This window comes from Lactuca virosa, chromosome 4 (assembly GCF_052849685.1).
Source record: "Lactuca virosa cultivar CGN04683 chromosome 4, Lactuca_virosa_CGN04683_v6, whole genome shotgun sequence".
NCBI lineage: Eukaryota > Viridiplantae > Streptophyta > Magnoliopsida > Asterales > Asteraceae > Lactuca > Lactuca virosa.
The window spans coordinates 475,839,766-475,859,672 of NC_136429.1; the positions used below are offsets into that span (position 1 = coordinate 475,839,766).

The 19,907-nt window shown below is 31.7% G+C and overlaps 1 protein-coding gene and 1 long non-coding RNA gene across 2 annotated transcripts; one reads left to right on the top strand and one right to left on the bottom strand.

Annotated features, from left to right (window-relative positions):
• Positions 1-10,817: 10,817 nt before the first annotated feature.
• Positions 10,818-12,590, top strand: LOC145169310 (uncharacterized). Its single transcript, XR_013742424.1, has 5 exons — positions 10,818-11,181; positions 11,576-11,661; positions 11,739-11,837; positions 12,083-12,134; positions 12,410-12,590. It is a non-coding gene; the product is annotated as an uncharacterized LOC145169310 (long non-coding RNA).
• Positions 12,591-15,911: 3,321 nt separating this feature from the next.
• LOC145109211 (cyclin-dependent kinase inhibitor 7-like) lies at positions 15,912-17,584 on the bottom strand. Its single transcript, XM_079046331.1, has 4 exons — positions 16,981-17,584; positions 16,795-16,847; positions 16,449-16,613; positions 15,912-16,348 (listed from the first exon to the last, which is right to left on the bottom strand). The coding sequence occupies exons 1-4, from the start codon at positions 17,323-17,325 to the stop codon at positions 16,279-16,281; spliced, it is 633 nt and encodes a 210-aa protein (XP_078902457.1). The 5' UTR covers positions 17,326-17,584; the 3' UTR covers positions 15,912-16,278.
• Between the last annotated feature and the right edge of the window lie 2,323 nt (positions 17,585-19,907).

The following is a 19,907-nucleotide window of genomic DNA, read 5'->3' on the forward strand; positions in this document are numbered from 1 at the left end:
AGCCTCGAGTGGCTAATGTGTTGAATGTGGTACTTTGGGGAACTCACTAAGCTTCGTGCTTACCGTGTTATGTGTTATGTGTTTCAGGTTCTTATCAGGATCGCGGGAAGGCGCTGGCTTGATTGTACACACATCTGAGTTGGAGATATGTCTTTAGAGGATCCTGGAGTTGTGATAAACAATTTTGAAATATGTTGATAATTTGATACTTGTGATTTTGAGAAAATGTGACATGTGGTTTATTGTGTTTTAAAATGAAAAATTTGGTTTGAAAATTTACGGTGTTACAATGTTATGACTAATGAAATGTTTTGATATGGAACAAAATGTGGAAAAATGTCTATTTGAAATATGTTTTGCAAATATGAAATGTTTTGATATGGAACAGAATGTGGAAATGTTTATTTGAAATATGTTTTGCACATATGAAATGTTTTTGATGAAAATATGATAAATGTTTTGGGTCACAAACACACGTAGCTCACGAGTCATTTATGTCTTACGTATCTCTTTTTAATGCCATGTATCCCAGGTTGCAATTAAGGAGAAAAGATGATAAATAGAAGATAGAAGTTAAGAGATAGAGAATGGAGTGGAACTTGTTAACTTCCTTATTACATGATATTGATGTGATTATTATTTTGCTTGCTATGGTTTGTATCATGCTTAATGGTAACACCCAATGTTTTAATCATAAATGTTTTTGTGGGACCGATTTTTGTTAAATGTGGGTTAATACTTGTAATGATTTTATTTAAACCATAGCATGAAAAAGTTTGAAAATTTTAGGGTGTTTTATGTATGTCTAAAAAGAAATGATTTTTATGATAATCTGAGGTAGAGAATGTTTTCTAGATAGTTTGGTTGTTTGGCTTGAAGGATTTAGAACTTAATGCATTAAATTGCCTTTCCTTTGGACCTTGGAACCTAGATTTATACTTGATGATGTATGGTCTATTAGCATGACCTAGACCACTCTAGCGTGCCATCCCTGCCTGGTGTGCTCCCGCTAGCCTCGCTGGGGACTCCCGTGCCAGCCTTGCTGGGGACTCCCCTGTCGGCCTGGCCTGGCGCTCCCTGGCCTGGCTCTCCCTTGCCAGCCTTGCTGAGGACTCCCTTGCCAGCCTCGCTGGGGACTCTCCTGCCGGCCCGGCCTGGCGCTCCCTTACCAGCCTTTCCTGGTGCGCGCCCGCCAGCCTTGCCTGGTGCGCGCTCGCCAGCCTCGCCCGGCGCCTCCGGGCGGCCTCGTCCAGCTCCTTGCTAGCTGGGCCTGAATTGGGCTGGCCCAAGGCATGACCTAATTCCCCTTGACCTAATTGTCCCGATATAATGAACAGTACCTCCTCCATGGAGAGGGATCTTCCCCTTGGCTCAGCCGCCACCCTAAACTCCGGCCGGGTGGCTCAGCCGCCACCCTCCGCCGTTAACCACCATACACCACCAACACCAAGATGGTTCTCTCTAGCTAAAGAGAACCGTCTCAGATCTTCCAGATGATCTAACTTGACCGTCGGAGTCCGCTCCCGGGGCACAGTCCCTGGGGCGGCTCTAACGGGCTTGTCTGTTGTGACCTCGCAGATCCGTCTCCGGCGTAGAAGCACTCCTCCAGAGCAGGTGGTCGGAGCCGAAGTCACATCAATACTTATAAGGATGTCTTAAGGGATAAAGTTGGAAACTTTATCCATTAAGACCTTTGAAAGGAATAGAGATGAGCTTTGGAGCTCTTGAAATCAGAAGAAAATGGATTAAGCTCGTTGGAGCTGTTCAAACTAGTCCCCATGACGTGGCCTTAGGCTACCACAGCATGGCTACTGGGGAATCAACGACTGTTTTGGCATTTAGTGCTCATGACGTGGCCAAGGAATCATCAACTGACAATTTTGACCGTTCACTTAGACCGTTGACTTTGACTTGAGTTGACTTTTGGTCAAACTCCTAGTTTTGGAAGGAGGGTTAAGGGTTTACCTTGTGTGACTTTATAGGTGGTGTATAACATCTGTATTTTTGGTAGTGAGAGCAGTAGCAGTGATTATCATCTGAGAGGTGAGTCTTCTCACTGTACTTGTGGGTCAAAGGCACCAATGCCGGCCTACTGGATTGTGTTTTTAGGATGCTAGCTGTCTTTGTGACTCTTTTATGTATGTTTGGGTTGAAATACACCCCATGGTTGGGCCCATTATTGTATGTTTGGGTTGAAATATACCCCAGGGATGGGCCCTAGGGTTGGGCCCACTATTGTCAGTTTGGGTTGGAATATACACCAGGGCTGCACCCACTAATTTATATGGTATGTGGTATTTTAGGGAACTCACTAAGCTTGTGCTTACGGTTTTGTGTTTTAATTTTTTCAGGTACTTCCAGTTCGAAAGGGAAGGGCTTTACATGATCACACAATATCCCCTTTTGATTTCCGCATTGATGATTATTCTTCTCTGATGTTTCTGATACATTCTTAATGATGATTTGAGACATAGGATGTATGTTTTTGTAACACCCAGGTCCAGGTAAACACTTTTTCTGAATCTCTAATCGAATTCCTTGGAGTTTAACCCTGCTCACGACGTGAGCACTTAGGTGTCACGACGTGACCACATTGGAAAAAACACACATATCTTTAGGAGTCACGACATGACCACTTATGGGTCACGACGTGAGACCTATTGCAAGCCAAACCCTAATTTCGAGGATTTTTCCCGTATTTAAAGGAAGTGAGGGCTAGGGTTAGCCACCCTCAACCTCCATTACCTCCTAACACTCCCCCTTGAAACCTTAATCCTCCATAGTTGATTTTAAGCTCCATTTGTGGTGATTTCTAGCAAACAAGAAGAAGAGGTAGAGCATTTGGTACACCATCTCAACTTGCAAGCCTCACCATCATCTTTTCTCACACTCTGGACTCTTATAAGTAGTCAAAGTTCCTTACTTTATGATTCCCAGTGCTTAAATCTAGGTTTCCCATGGATTTTCTTCATGTTTTGGTTAGTGTGAGTGTTGGGGTTCCATAAAGTTGCCAACTTTATGGATCCCCAGGATCCTTTTTGTGGTTAGAGGTTGTGGATCTGAAGTTGTATAGAACCTTGAGTTTGTGCATGAGATATTGGCCCTATCTTGCACCCTTTTAGACCTAGCTTGTGTTGAGACATGTATTGGCCATGTATGTCTAAAATGCCACGATTTTTATGGTATTCTGAAGTAGAAAAGACCTTATAGAAGTTTTGGTTGCATGGCTGAAAGGATTAAGAGATTTATATATCAATCTGTCCAGAGCGCTTCTCACGACGTGACATCTTAGGTGTCACGACGTGAGAGTGGAAGTATAATGATTATTCTATTTTATTAGGACACGAAGTGACCAATAGATGGTCATGATGTGATGACTGACTGAGTGACCTTAGAATGTTGACTTTGACTGTTGACCAAGTTTGACTTTAGTTTAAATGGATTAATTTGAGTAGTAGACTGAGGCTTGGTCCCTGTTTGTTGTATAGGTGACCTGTAGAGCCGGTATTTGGAGCAGTGATCAGTTCAACTATCTTTTGGACTTTAAGGTGAGTTTACCTCACTATACTTGTGGGTCGAAGGCACCAATGTCGACCCACTAGATTGTGTTATGTATCCCGGTATATATGATGTTTCTATGGTATAGTGATCTATTAGATTGGTAGATATGTATGATTACCTGTACTTGTTGGTTATACGTTTATATGTTACATATGTTGATATATTGCGGTTGGGTTTAGGCGATACTGCTTTGTGTGGAAGCCAACAAACTCGAGAGCAATCCAGACATAAGCTGAGGGCTAGGAGGGCAATCCAGACTTATGTTGTGGGCTCGGGAGAAATCAATACATAAGCTGACGGTCGGGAGGGCAATCCGGACTTATGCTGTGGGCTCATGGGTAATCAGTCCGATGATTGTGGACCCATCATGCGTGTTTGCACATGTTCTGTTGTGTGGGGTATTTTGGGGGAACTCACTAAGCTTTGGCTTACAGTTTGGTTTCATGGTTTCAGGTACATCAGATGATTGAGGCAAGACGAAGGCGGATTGTGCACATCATCCTTTGATTTTTTATTGATAGATGATTTTAGTATACTCTGATTTATAACTATGTTTTGGAAACAATGTTTCTGTATGATTTATGGATTATTGAATGGTTTTAAAAATGAAAATTTTACTATAATTTTTAGGACGTTACAATTTTGATAATTTAAAAATGAAAATTTTTTATCACTATTTTTGGGGTGTGACAGATATGAAGAGTAGAATTGATTCTATAGTGATAACATTGACTAGAGATAGATTACTTCAACTAAGTTAATGCATCATTGGTTGTGAGTTTCATGTCATGTGATGTAACACCCTATGGAAGTTTTTGGTTTTAACTATACTTACCAAAAAAGATTTCATTTCACGCGCTCGAACTATAAGCATATTCTTCATGTGAGTATCAACAATCAAACTAATACATACACTATTTCTTACATTAATGCATTGTACTATCAAAGTACAATGCTTAAATAAGAAAATAAAAGGAAAGTAAAAAAGAAGTTAACTAAAATAAAAACATTCAAGAATAGAAATGAAATATAGATGTTATAATTAGACAAACAACTAAAAGTACATTGCTATTTCTTATATGTAGCCCAATCAGGGACTAAATACAAGATATATCAATATACTTCCTTTTGTTAGTATGATATAGTATAATATTTTCATTAATTCTTAATTTTTTAAAAAGTTTATTTTAATGTTTTTTCTTACTAAACCAATGTATTTACAAAGTGAAACTCTTAAATAGAGTTAAAAAAATTAAATAACATTAAAAAAGTTTAGAATTAGAAATGAAAGTTAGATTTTATGATTAGACAAACAAAAAAAATTTTGTTGCTCTTTCTTACATGTAGCCATATCGTCGGTTAAATGCAAGATTAATAGGTCATTTCATTTAGATTTGATTACCCCCTTCAATTATGATTGATTTCTACAGAGTACAATGGATATTGGTTGCTATATACCAATTTCTAGTTTGGTTAGGCATCTTGGTGGAATTCTAACCCTTATGATGATAAGGACATTAACTCAATGGTCATGATATTAAACTTCCCTATTATCAATTTTTTAGTTCATATCATGCAAGATTTAATCTATTTAATCAATTGATATCACTTGCTAATGTTTTGACAAATGCTCAATTAGCCACTCATTTTTGTTTATTTGCTGACAAACTCTCAGTACTTACTATAATCACATTGTAAGTTTGAGGAGGGATATTAGTAGACATGAACAAAAAGATAGGTCTTTATATATATATATATATATATATATATATATATATATATATATATATATATATATATATATATATAGGGAATATACATTACAGCCTCACCTAAGCTTAGGTAGTAAACCTCTAAAATATGTCGTTTTAACTTGGTAAATATACCCGGTTTGGTTTCACTTGGTAAATATATCATCCTTGATATCATTTCTTTCTTTCATTATCGTTTTACCATCTCTGTTTTCTTTCCTTCATTATCGTTTATTACTTCACCCAAGTGAACATTACTTTTTTCCACTGTCACGAAGGGCAAAGATAATCAATATTCTTGCTTCCTTATCTAAACCTTAAACCCTAAACTCTAAACCCTACACCCTAAACCTAAACCCTAAACTCTAAACCCTAAACCCTAAACCCTAACCCTAAACCCTATTGTGTCGATCTTGAATTTACATCTTCAAGTATTAATCATGAATCCATTAACCGTAATCTTTGTATAGTAAAACATTGTATTTTCAAGAGGTTTAGTACCTAAGCTTAGGTGGGGCTGTAATGTATATTCCCTTTTCCCTATATATATATATATATATATATATATATATATATATATATATATATATATATATATATATATATATATATATAGCTAAGTTCTTTGAGAACCAAAATATTTTTGAGAACTTGCGAACTCATCATTTCTCAAAACCGAAAACATCAATCTTCTCCAAATGGTGCTTCTAAGCCATATCTATGCTAAAAAAATGACTTGGTGATTTTTTTTTGGTTTTTTTGTATGACTGTTGATGAACACAATCAACAGTCATATGAACTGCTGATAAGCACAATTAGCAGTCATATGACTGCTAATGAACACAATCAACATGCATATGGAAAGCTGATGAGCACGATCACTGTTGATTGTGCTCATCAGGAGTCCATATGCATGACTGCTGATTGTGCATACATGCAAATATTCAAAATAAATAAAAAATTATCAAATCTTTTTTTAGCCTAGATATAGCTTAGACACACCATTTGGAGAAGATTTGTGTTTTTGGTTTTGAAAAATAATAAATTGATTATAAGTTTACACGTTTTTTTTAATTCTTACGATAACTCAGTCATATATATATATATATATATATATATATATATATATATATATATATATATATATATATATGGTTGAAATCGGTTGAGAACTCATAGTTTCCCGAGAACCCGAGAACTAAAAGTGGAGCGTTGGATTAAAAGTAATTCATTAAGGACATGATCGTCATCTTACCAATCTCATTTAATGTTTAATTTTTTTGTGTTATTTAACATATTAATATAAATGTCTAAAAATTTACATCATAAATCAAATTTTCATATTTTTTAAAAATAGTATTTTTCGTTTTTTTTAAATGCATATTTTTTAATTTTTTATAGAAAACATGAAGTTTTGAAAAAATATTTTTTTTTAAAACTGCATTTTTTTCCAAAAAAACTGTAATTACTTTTTAAAAAACTGCATTTTTAAATAAAAAAACTGCAATTTTTTCAAAAAAACAGTAAGTTTTTTTTTAAAGAAAGTTACATTTTTTTTTTCAGAAAAAACTGTATTTAAAAAAAAAACTGCAATTTTTTTTAAAAAAATAAATTTTTAGGTGCATATGTTCATATTTTTTCAAATGCACATATGTATATTTCTTATACTATAATATTCGTAAGTAAATCACAACAAATCTCATATTTATTAATTAATCTATAAACATAATAGTACAAGTATTTTATTCGATACAAAATAAAATATAAAAAATAAAAAATGCTACAAATTTCAAAGCGTTTTCATGTCTTCGTGTCAATATTTCCTTATTTTCTTCAATTTATCATTTTTCACCTCTTTAATATTCACCACAATTTCTTCCAAATCTACAAGAAAATTAAAAAAAATTATTGATGCGAAAACACTAACAAAAATACATATGTGATTTTCATGTGATTAACATATGAATCACATGCAATTCACATATGAATCACATTTACATATAACATCATATATAAATCACATGTGATTTATATGTGAATCACATGTGAATTACATGTGAATCAAATGTGATTCACATGTGAATCACATATGATTTACATGTGAATCACATATAATTCACATGTAATATATAATCTTTCTCGTACCTTGTAAAGTAAATAAATAAAAGTATGAGGCTAGTGCCATTGAAGATAATAAAGTTCATTAACTCAAATAATTTTCACTTGTGATTTACATGTGAATCACAAGTGATTTACATGTGAATCACATGTAATTCATATGTGATTTACATGTAATTTATATGCGTTTCACTCGTGATTTACATGTGAATCACATGTGATTCACATGTGAATTACCTGTGATTTACATGTGAATCACATGTGATTCATATGTGAATTACCTGTGATTTACATGTGAATCACATATAATTCATATGTGATTCCCTTGTGATTTAAATATCATCTGTGATTCACTTGTGATTTACATGTGAATCACATGTAATTCATTTGATTCACATGTGATTTACATGTGAATCACATATGATTCATATGTGATCACATGTAAATTCATTTTCATAAAATATTATAGAAAAAAAACTTATGAATGTGAATTCTGATAACTGAATTTTTTATTTCAATCGATATCCACTCCGAAATAGCTTCTAGGTCTTCAAGTACCTATAAAGGAAAAAAATGGATGTAAATAATTAAAAACTAAAATGACTTCGATGATTTATGTACAATAGTCAATGGAACCTGGTCATGCATAAACAATATGATATGAAAAAATAAATTCTAAAACACATCTAATAATAGTCCATACATACTTTAATTGTGACTCATTTTTTCAAGAAGTAGAAAGTTAATATAAATGAAAAAAAGAACAAAACACATACCTTTTTTTGCAGATTTCGAAAAAGTAAACCAACTAGATGATGATGAAATCTGCAACTCAGGAGTACCTAAATTAATGTTAGAGTGAACATCAAAAAGTAGACATAATTTATAATTGTAAATTATGCTTTTGCAATTTTTTGTAATTTAAAATGGGATAAATAATCATTACCATTTGTTTCAGGATCATTTTTTGAACGCTACTTCATCGGCATACATTGATAAACAGGTTAATTTTCAAGAAATAGATTTAGTTTTAGGCTCATAGTGGCATGAATACACCTAAAGTGAGAGAAAGGTATACATACAACTAGTAAGACATCCAAAACATCCATCACATGCAGTTTCAAATTTTACACACGAATCTGCTCCAATTAGAGATCAATTACAAAATAATAATATGCAAAATCAGAACCTGTGTGTGAATACTGGTACTTTGGAACGAAATCCACTATCACAGCCACTGGAGTTTCGTTTTGTTAATCTCCTTCTACATATCTACATATCTGATTAGAAAGAAGGGAGGTCGATGGAGACGGAAGGGGGACGGTAAGGAAGACGATCAAATGGAGTGACGATCGTCAGAGGCGACCATGGATTGCAATAAACTTCTGCAAATCATGAGTTGCAATAAACTTTTTCAAATCATTTGATTCTCCTCGTGAACTTCTATTCTGGAACTACCAAACAAATCCATAACTCCACCCTAGGGTTTGCTGCTACAGATTCCAATAGACGAAGAACGCAGGACTTTTGTGTAGAGCTTCTCCGAATAGCGAAGACAACGACGATCGATTAGACATCCATTCGCCGGAGGCGAGTCGTCGATGAAGGCAGATCGTGGCTTGAGAGAGCGTGAGAAGAGAAAAGAGGAGGTTACAAGTTTAGGTTATTGTGACGTAAATTGGGGATCAATCTGATTAAAGGGATATGAATTATGTTCTCCCTAAAATGTCCCTTGTTTTATTTTATAAACATACCACCGTGTCTGTTTTTTCAATTATTTACAAAAATGCCACCACACATCTTAACCTTCTATTATTTTGATCTAACGATCCTTGTTTGGTTCTCGGGTTTTCGGGAAACTTTGAGTTCTCAAATGATCATATATATATATATATATATATATATATATATATATATATATATATATATATATATATATATATATATTAGATTCAAATAATAATAAAAACAATTGCAGGGTCACCAGATCCAAGAAGAATGCTCTTCTACTGTGTCATGATACCCGCTACTTTTTTTCTTTTATATCCTATCATTGTCAAACTTTGTTTTAAATCATTTATTTGTTTTCATCGATAAATGACGGATTCATAAAAATTATCTATCTATATATTTTTCTAATAAAAATATAATATAAAACCAATGTCTAACTCCAAATTAAAAACAGATCAAATCTTTGAAGACAAGATCCGTCGTTGTTCCTTTACACCTTTGCTACTATTTTCAAATCTTATAGTTTATCTATTTGTTTTGAGCTTTTAATATATAATCTAGAAAAGATAATAGTTTTGAATATCAATCGATATTTATGGGTTATTTATGATCGATCCTAGTTGATGGTGAAGAAGTGGGTGGCAACTGATCCTAGTTGAGGATGGGTGTTGTAATGGTGCCTTAGGGTGGTGGACTTACGATGATTTGTAGAAGATGATTAAAAAAAGGAAGAAGAAGATCCAGATTTAAGATGGTTGTCTTGTTCTCAATGAAATATTATAATGAAATACAATATTAATATTTTTAATTCAAGGATTATTTTGTTCTAAAGTGTTGATGTTAGTTCTCTTAAACAATGCCAGTGGATTTGTTTATTTAATCTTAACAATACAATATTAAATATATATTGTTTAAAATGACTATATTTAAAAATATATAACTTTTCTATCATTCTAATATTTAACAAAACTTCATTATCTAATTAAATATTACCACCCATTTATATATCATATGTAATGTCTTTTGGAAAATTTCTATTATAATTTTTTAAAGTGACAAAGTTTTAATAGACAAGGGATTATTCTTTCATAACGAACATTACATTTAAAAAAAATTACATTAAAAAGAAAAAACAATCATTAATTTGAATGGTGCATTCAACATCAAAGAATTTGGGAGGGATCACATCGTAGGCATGTGCCTCTCAACATTAATTTCAATTTTATATATCTTCAGCCTAGTTGAATCATTGGGCTCATGTGCCATAGCTTCAACTTTTCACCTTTTTTTTTAATTTTTTTATATAATCATGGTTTAAATTTAAGAGATCAAAATAAACAAGTATTCATCTAGTGTATTCTGTTAGATCATATGATATATCTTTTTTTAAATTTCTCCATATGATACTTTTGTTATTTTGCCACTACAAATAAAATTACATTTAACAAGGTTTTAGTGAAACATTTTGTTTTGTGCTACTATATCATTTTTTTTAGTGGCACATGTATTTATGTGCCACTATATCTACTTAAAATTCTATTTTTAATGTCCCGCTCCTAATTCCCTCCATGGTCCGCTCTTTTTTTTTGGTGAAATCAAATGGTCCACTCTTTTTTCGTGAAATCAAATGGCACAAAGGAATAGAGCACTCATCTTTTCATCCTCACAAACTCACTGCCGCTTCTCCAAGCCACCTCTCCACCTCTCTTTCTCTCCTCACCACAACGATCAATGGAGCAACACTATTTATCTTCCTCACGGACCTCACCAACAACACCAGAACACTGTCTTGATCTTCTATGGATCAAACATACACCTCCAATAATCCCCCCAATATCGAGGCTTTTTCATCTATCACATCAGATATTCAAATATGATGTATGCTATATTTCGGAGGTCAATCACATATGTATGTCACATAGGATCGGATGGTATGGTATATAAAATCATATTTATCGCACATTGGAGCAGATTTAGGGTTTTCACCGATTCCCTCATGATGAACACGAATCCTAATCAGGTATGCATTCTTCAATAATTTCACTCTCCTTCAACCTGAAAACAATTGGCTAACTGATTGCTTCAGTCTCAGCGTTGGATATTTGGGAAGTTCTTGAAGAACCCTTAAAGTTTCCATCGAGTACTAGATCAACAATATTCAAATGATGAATTAATAATTGGATTGATTTTTGATTTCTGTGAAAAGTTCAAGTATTCAATCCTATTTTTATGTTTTGAAATAAGTTTGGGTGAAGAAATTTATGATGGGATTTAAAATATAGATGAATTTTTTGATGCACATAACTTGTTTGATGAAATGTCTAAGATAAAAAGTTCAAGTTAAAGTTCATATTTTAATTAAGAAGAAGGTGAAGATGAATCATATATTTAGTGATGTTTTTTTTGTCATTCAGGTGCAGTACGTGTTGTCGATGCAGAGGAGAGGCAGAAGTTCTCTGAGAAGGTCATTGTGCTGCTTCTTATTGTTGACGCCATTGAGGTAAATTGCAATTTTTATACCATTGACATGATGAGTTTTGTAATGTGTAGTTTTTGAGGAAATGATTTTGATTGTAGTAGGGGGGCTGATATCATGGTTAGGGCTGCCAAAAAGGTCGATGTTGGATGAGCTAGAAGCAATGCTGGACCTGGTGGATCCGCAGTCAGGAGGTGATGGTAAGCTTATTCCCCTGATTTTGTTTGATTTGTGTTCAATTTTCAGAAATGGGTTTGAACTATCAACTTTGTTACATTTCTATATTGAAATGAGATTGTCTAATTGTCTTACTGAATGGTTTATAAAATATGAACTTATTTCACTCCACTTTATGATTTTTTTCTTTGATATGATGAACTAATTTATGCTTTAAAACTGATTTTGCGTTGATTGTTACTCTCGATGATTAATTTGTGTTCAACAGGTTTGATACATTTGGTTGCTTTTTTTTAATGGTTATGTGGCCCAAGGAAAAGGTACATAGCTGAAATGGTTTTGTTAACAATTTTTTTGTTTAGTGGAATTTTATTGTTTAACAGAGGACATGAATAAGATTTATGCTCAACTGTTTTGCATTTCCAACTTAGTTACTTTGTATTTGTTCAATGTTTAATGGTTTTGTTTAACAATTTTTATTAGTTATGTCTCTTCGTACATGAATAAGAATATAAGATATATGCTTATTGTTTAACAATTTTTATTAGCTATGTCTCTTTGTAGTTAACAGTTTTGTTTCCCTTTCCAATTCCAGGTTTCAAAGGAAGAGAACAAGAAATGGAGCAAGAAATGGTAGTCCAATGAGATGGAGAATTACTAAAGATTTTAGATGTAAAGACGGGATAACAAAAACATTTGAAAATCCTTGTGTTTTAAATATTGATAATATTGTTGTTAGAAAAGTTTGAATTAAATTAATGATATTATGTTTTTTATTTATTATCTTAATTGTCTTGTTATTATCTTATAATTCGTTTAAAATTAAAAAATCAGACCTAATTTATGAATATAGTTTTTTTGTGGTAAAAAAAGTGTCACCAAGCATAAAAATAATATTTATTTTAATAGTTAAATAGTGGCATAAAAATAGTGCCACTAAAACTACAATTGCTTTAGTAACATAATAAAAAGTGCCACTAAAACTTAATAGGGCTGCAGCGACACAACTGAAAAGTGCCACTAAAAGCCTTTAGTGGCAGCGCTTTTAGTGACACTATTTTTTTGTGCCGCTGATTAACAGGGAGTCTTTAGTGACACTTTTTTGGTTTTTAGTGACACTTTTTCTATGCCACTAATTGTCATTTTATTTGTAGTGCACCTTTCCAAATAACTTATTTTGTTGAGGTCCTACCAAAAAAACACAATAATCTTTGATGGTGGAGAGTCGTTCAATCTCTTATCTTGTACGTTTATAAAAGTAGAATATTCCAACTTTTAAAGCTAACAAATTTCAGAATATTTCTTTTCTTCTTCACAAAATAGTATCGAAACTGAAGTTTTATCTTCTCATTAGTCAAGAAATGAAATACTTTCTGTTAGTGTCTTATCTGTGTAGTTTATATATAATTTCAGTTTCTTCAAAAGCAGTGTAGTTTCTATATTTAATTTTTGATAGCACTGTAATTAGTCAATTTTCACCATAATAGTTAACCGATATTAAATAGTAATCAAACCCTATTAACCAACTAAAACTGATAACAACCGTATTTTCATATTATATGAAAATGAGAAATTGTCAATAATGTATCTTTTTGCATATGCAACTTTACGTGTATCTTTTTTTTTTCATTAGGACCACTACTCCAAAAGTCTACATCTTTGATGGTGCAGGTCGATTGCATATTTTATCTTGTACATCTATAAAAATAGTATATTCCAAGTTTAAAAGTTAACAACTTTCAGATAAATATATTTTGTTTTCATCAAATATTATGGAAACATTACTTTCATAAATATAGGAAGTCCTTTATTTTGGTATTCATGAGAACCTATCCACTATAGGCTAGACTAAAGAAGGGTTTGTAGCTCATAGGAATAGGGTATGTATGGTTTTCCTTTTAATTTAATTTTATGGTAAAAAATATATTATAAGCATAATGCTACTTAAATACCATATCGAGAGGTTTTATGTTTTTAGACAACTAAATTTTTAGGATTTTTAAGAAAATAACTTAACATCCTTGTGAACTTGTAAATGCGAATTCACATGCTTGTTTAGTCTGACAAAAAGCAACTTCCGAGCATCGCGAATGTCCTTAAACATATTTTCAAGACTTTACTAGGCATTTTTTAAAATCAGAAAAATTTATGACAACTCTATACCAACTCTGATACCATGTTACAAATTATTATTTTCAGAATGGTTTCTTCATTCTCATTATCAACGATATATAATTATATACATATCGAGTGTGTACATGGGTTCGACAAGTACAAGATATATAAATTGTATAATACTACTATTAGCCTAAATACATAACATACGACCTATATACATGTGTGCTAATAGTTTTAGGATGTAATCAATTTCCTAGCTCATTATACAACCTTATAACTATAAACTTTATTCTAAAATTAACAATAAACTTTTGTAATTCATTTATGGTCGAAACACAATTACCCTAATCGTATGAATCACATAAATCTTTGTTCTTTTTTATTAATTTATTCCCATACGAGTCTTTATATGTGTTTGACGTTCAGTAACCTAACACTTGAATATGTATTTATTCGTAACGAATCTCAAATACCAAACACTTAAATGCTCTTATAATAATACTACACAACTAGAACTAGCTAGTTCACAAGTACATATAGTATTTCAATAAATCTAATATTATTTTCACATTATATGATAGCAACTTGCCTTATTACAACTTTACAAGTAACTTTTTTTTTTCCATATTTGGACCACTACTCCAAAAATCACTATCGATGATGTGCATGTCATTTCCATATGTCATCTTGTGTATTCCCATTTCCCATGTTAAAAGTTAAAAAATTTCATATATTTTTTTTCACAAAATATTACCGAAAGATATATAACTTGCATAAATATATGTATTCATGAGAACCATGTAGCTAATAGGAATAGGGTATCTTTTATTTTAGGTTAATTTTAGGCTAATTTGATATTTACCTCTTCAATTGTTACCTCCTTTTTATGAGTGGATGGGTCTATATATTATATGAATAATATAACACCTTATTTTATCCTGATTTTATTGTAAAAAATGTATTAAAGATAAAAAAAAAATGAAATGTACTATGGAATTAATTAAGAATAGAAATGTTGGTTAGCATGCTCTAGTTTTAGTGATGCAAGGGAACAGTCGGATTAATACAACGCACAGAAAGATATGTTACTGTTTATTTTCGAAAATGCCACTGCCACCGATGCATCCACATGGGAGTCAGTTCTATGATTACACGTGTCCGTACCTTACACGGCAAGGCGTCAGTACTCTCTCTACATTCTACCATCCCATACCAAACAACTACCCCTTAAAAATAAAATTAAAACCAAATAATTTCCATTTCGACATAAAATAAAATTATTTTCAGAATTAGAAAAACAAAATTTACCATTCTTTTAAATAATTCGCAATGGAATAACCCAAACTTTTTTTTTCTTAAATAATCACTAATTTTATAATGATCTACGAATTGAGCCCCGTATTTCAGACATTTCCTTATTTATTTATCTTTTTGTTATTTTCGTCATTTTCTAAATATCTACAAATTCATTCGTTTTTGCAATATGAAGCATTTTTTTGCTATCAAAATAATTTTTAAAATCCTTAAAACAAAAAAAATTAAAAAAATAGTATTATTGATGAAAATTTGTGATTTTCTTAAAATAAGACCAATTTCAAAAACAAATTTCGTTTTGCAATGAACAATTTTACAGTATATAAGAATTTAACTTTTTTTTAGATATTTTTGAAATCTATTTCACGTTGAATATTGAACTTTGTAGTATGATATTTCTTCTATTTGAGAAAAAAAATGAAAAAATATATATATTTTTTATTTAAAATCATGAGAAAAATTGCTAGATGGTGATTTTTAGAAATGATTTTTTTTAGAAATATAAAGGGAGGAATGTAGTTTAACAACGGTAAAAGAAAACTAGTGGCTAAATCGAAAAAGGAAAAAAAAAAAAATAAATAAATAAATAAAATTAAATTACCTGTGAGAGAAGCTATCGCATCAATTGTACGTTTTATGATCTGAAAGAATTGCAGAGATGAACAGAAAGAAACGAGAGATGTATTGTGGGAAGGTTGAAGTACACCCCAAATCACTATTTTACCAACTGTTCCTTCTTCCTTCCTCAAACTCTGTCTATTCAGAGCAAAAAAACGAAGAAGAAAAGCTTACATCCCCCACGAACAAACACTACCTACCTCATGTACTTAACACCGAGTAGAATTCATCAACCCCATGATCGATTAATTATAATGCAAATGCAACTAGAAATTTTAAACATCTCGATTCAATTAAAATGCACTACGTACTCTGGTACTACTGTACTTTTTCACTTCTGTTTCTAAATTTTAGAAACAATTTTGTTTTTTTTTTTACATCAATTAGGTTTTGTAATCATCTTCTTCTTCGTCTTCATGGCTTTAGTTCAACCCATTCAAAACGACCTTTCAATGGAACGTCCTTTACAATGTCGTAATTATACCTGAAGAAAGAAGAATCATTACATTCACTTACTTTTTTACTCGATTTTAAAGGATATGTATTTAGAATATATGGATATATAGAGTGTGTTAATTGCTTACTTGTCTTTGAAACGTTTATGGAGGTTTTCTTCTGCTTTAGCGAAGAATTCTTCAAGTTCAGCTGCTGGTGGCGTTTTCCGGCGAGAATCGATCACCACCGACGGTTTTGATGTATTTGTTGAGTGTAGTTCGCCGGATTCCGCCTTGAGGTCGGTTGTTTGTGTGCTGTATGAACGATCCATCGAAAGTTAGAGAAATAGAGAGAGAAAGAGATTTCTGTGTGTTTTGTTTTGTTTAATTTAGAGGATGAATGAAAGTATAACGGATGCCGTTTTAGATCAAGAATATTCCTTTTTAAATTTTTTTTTGAATTAATTGTGAGGTGAATTTTATGAAGAGAACAAACCTTTCTCTTCTGTTCATTTTGTATGTCATAGTTGTTTCAACTTCAGTTCTTTCCTGTACAAATTTCAAAAGAATTCGAATTCAAAATATTAAGAAATTTTCATGGATAAAGCATATGAGAGAGAGAGAAATTAAAAACAATAAAAATAATAATAGAAAGGACAGTTCAATGTTCATACACACATACCTCCAGATCTACACTTTTCAATATCTCCGTAACTGATCCGTTACTCGAACAACAAGACGCCGGAACATCACCGGAAAAATCTCTCAATTCCTCCACGGCGGAATCACCGTAATTCTTCAATGTAGTAATCACATCTCCACCGTCACTATCTGTAATTCGGGAAGAAGACAACCTCAATTCTCCATTTCCGACGACCTTCATCCTCTTCGCTGATCCAGAATTATCCGCCGATTCCTCCGCCGCCGTCGCCATAGCTCTTCCTCTAGTCCTTACTCCCGCCGGTGCAACCTCCATTATCGAAATCTCACAACCTTGATCACTACACTTCCTTGTATACTTCCCCATTCACATATACACATCCATATCGCTGTATTATATATCCCGATGTCAAATCATGTTGTACGTACCTCAATTGATTAGTTCTTCAATGAAGAATAATATCTTCTTCTGTGATTTTTCTGTTTTGTTAGTTTCAGAGATGATAGAGAGTGAGAGAGAGAGAGAGAGAGAGAGAGAGAGAAAGTGGAGGCGATGATGACGACGACGATGCTAATGGCAGGGATTCCGTTTGAAAGCTTCTTATCAGGAGTGTATGTGGTCCTAGCGTTTCACGCACTCACACACACATACACACATTCTCTCTCTAACTTTTGTAACGGGGGTATTAACGGCGCCGTTATAACAGATCTACAGACTACAATTATACCTTCCAGCTTGTTGTACGCCGACTTTTCTATTTTCCATTGGTGCCACCGGTTTTACCGGTAATAGCCGGTGAAGGACTAAATTGTAACACGCTTATTGTTCTCATTGATGCAAGTTTGGTGTGGATTTGGTCTTGAGCATATTTCCCGTGTATATTTGCATTAAAATTACTAGATCGCCCCTAAGAAAGTGTCATTTTTTCTTGTAAAGGCTTTGACAAAGCAATTTTTTGGTATTAGTCTATTAAAATATGGGTAAAATTACATTAAAGTTTATACAAAAATTTGATTTTATGTTAATTTTTTATAATTAAGACATTAAGTTTTTAAAACACATTAACTTTTATACTATATTTTTCAATTTATTTCAATGTTGTCCATTTTAACTAGGGGTGTGTATGAGGCGGTTTGGTTCGGTTATTGGTCAAAACCGAACCATAACCATTATGATTGGTTAATGCATTTTGGTAGCCATTGGGTATGGTTAATATTGGTTATGGTTAATGGTTTTTGTCGGTTAACGGTTTTGGTTAATGGTTAATACTGGTTAACCATAATGTTCAAAATAATATAAATGACGAAAGTATAGTGGCATAAAAATGAAAGAATACAAAAGAGTCCTTGGAACCAATGTTTGTAACCTAACTTATATTAATAAAATAAAATGTGTACCTTTGATACTCGGAGTGAGATAACACATAGTCACATTCAAAATAAAAAACATTCAATAAAAATATAAACATTTAAAAAATTGACATTAATAATTTCATATATTGATAATTGATATTAACATTAAAATAAAGTCAAACATTCATACACGTTCAATGCGATTAAATAAAAAACTATAAGATAAAATAGCAAAACGTTCATATTATGTGTTATCTGGAAAAAAAAAATCAATCACTCATATACATTAAATGTGATTAAGTCAAAAACAGTAAATAAAAAAAGAAAAAAAGTGAAAAAAAAATACATTCTTAATATATCACAAAGTCAAGAAGAAACAAAAACTTAACTTACCTAGAAGTTGTGATTATATAGTAAAAAAATCTTTCGAAAAGAACTATAAAGTCAAAACAATCTTTGATTAGGTTTAACGGTGTGAGAAGCCTTCCAATTAGGATTATGAGTGTGAAGATTAAACTAATGGTGAATAATGTTTAAAACTATAGAATTAGCCGATTAGGAATTACAACATTATTTAACTCAATGCATGATTGGAAGATTGTTCGTCTCCTGATAAGTGATGATTAATGAATTACATTTTGAAATTTTAATAGGTCTTAAATAAGTTTGACTATATTGTTTTATATATCATCTTTTTATTTTTATATATTAAAATATAAAATTAACGGTTCGGTTAATAATGGTTCGGTTAACCTATAAAACCATAACCAAACCGTTAGTTATTGGTTAACAAAAATTAGAAACCGAACCAACGGTTTTTAAAATGGTTCGGTTATTATGGTTCGATTATATTGGTTAATTTGGTTATGGTTCGGTTTTTTGGTTATTATGTTCACCCCTAATTTTAACCCATCAATTCAGTTGTCAATTACATTCATCATCAAAGACATATCAAATGATCTACCTTGAAACAAATTAAAAAAAATAGTATAAGATCATTAATTTTTGTAAAGTTAGCGTCTTAATTGTAAAGAAATTATCAGAATGTCAAAATCGAAAATTTATATAAATTTAGCTTCTTTTATGTAATTAACTTTAAAACATTATAAATTATTTAAAAATAATTTATGGTTTAATCTTTAAGAAGTTTTTATTATAGTATTTTATTAATTAGCGTTATAAGTATTTGATTGGAATAAACTAGTAATAAATGTAAAAATATCAGATTACCGTTGACTTAATCAAGTAATTATCTTGTTACAGTTATAAATTGCAATAATCAACTACGAGAGTTTTACATCAAACCCCTTTCAAAATATAATAATATAATTTAATATCCTTAAGTTACCTTAAATACCTTCCATCAAGTTCTAAAAAAAGCACTACGACATAATAAAAAGTGTCTCAGTTACTTTTAATATTATATTTTTTTATTGTCATAATCATGAACTTTGATATTTTACAAAGTTTGTTGTATTATTTCAAATACAGTTTAATGAAACATATTTCATTTTTTGAAATATATATATATATATATATATATATATATATATATATATATATATATATATATATATATATATATATATATATATA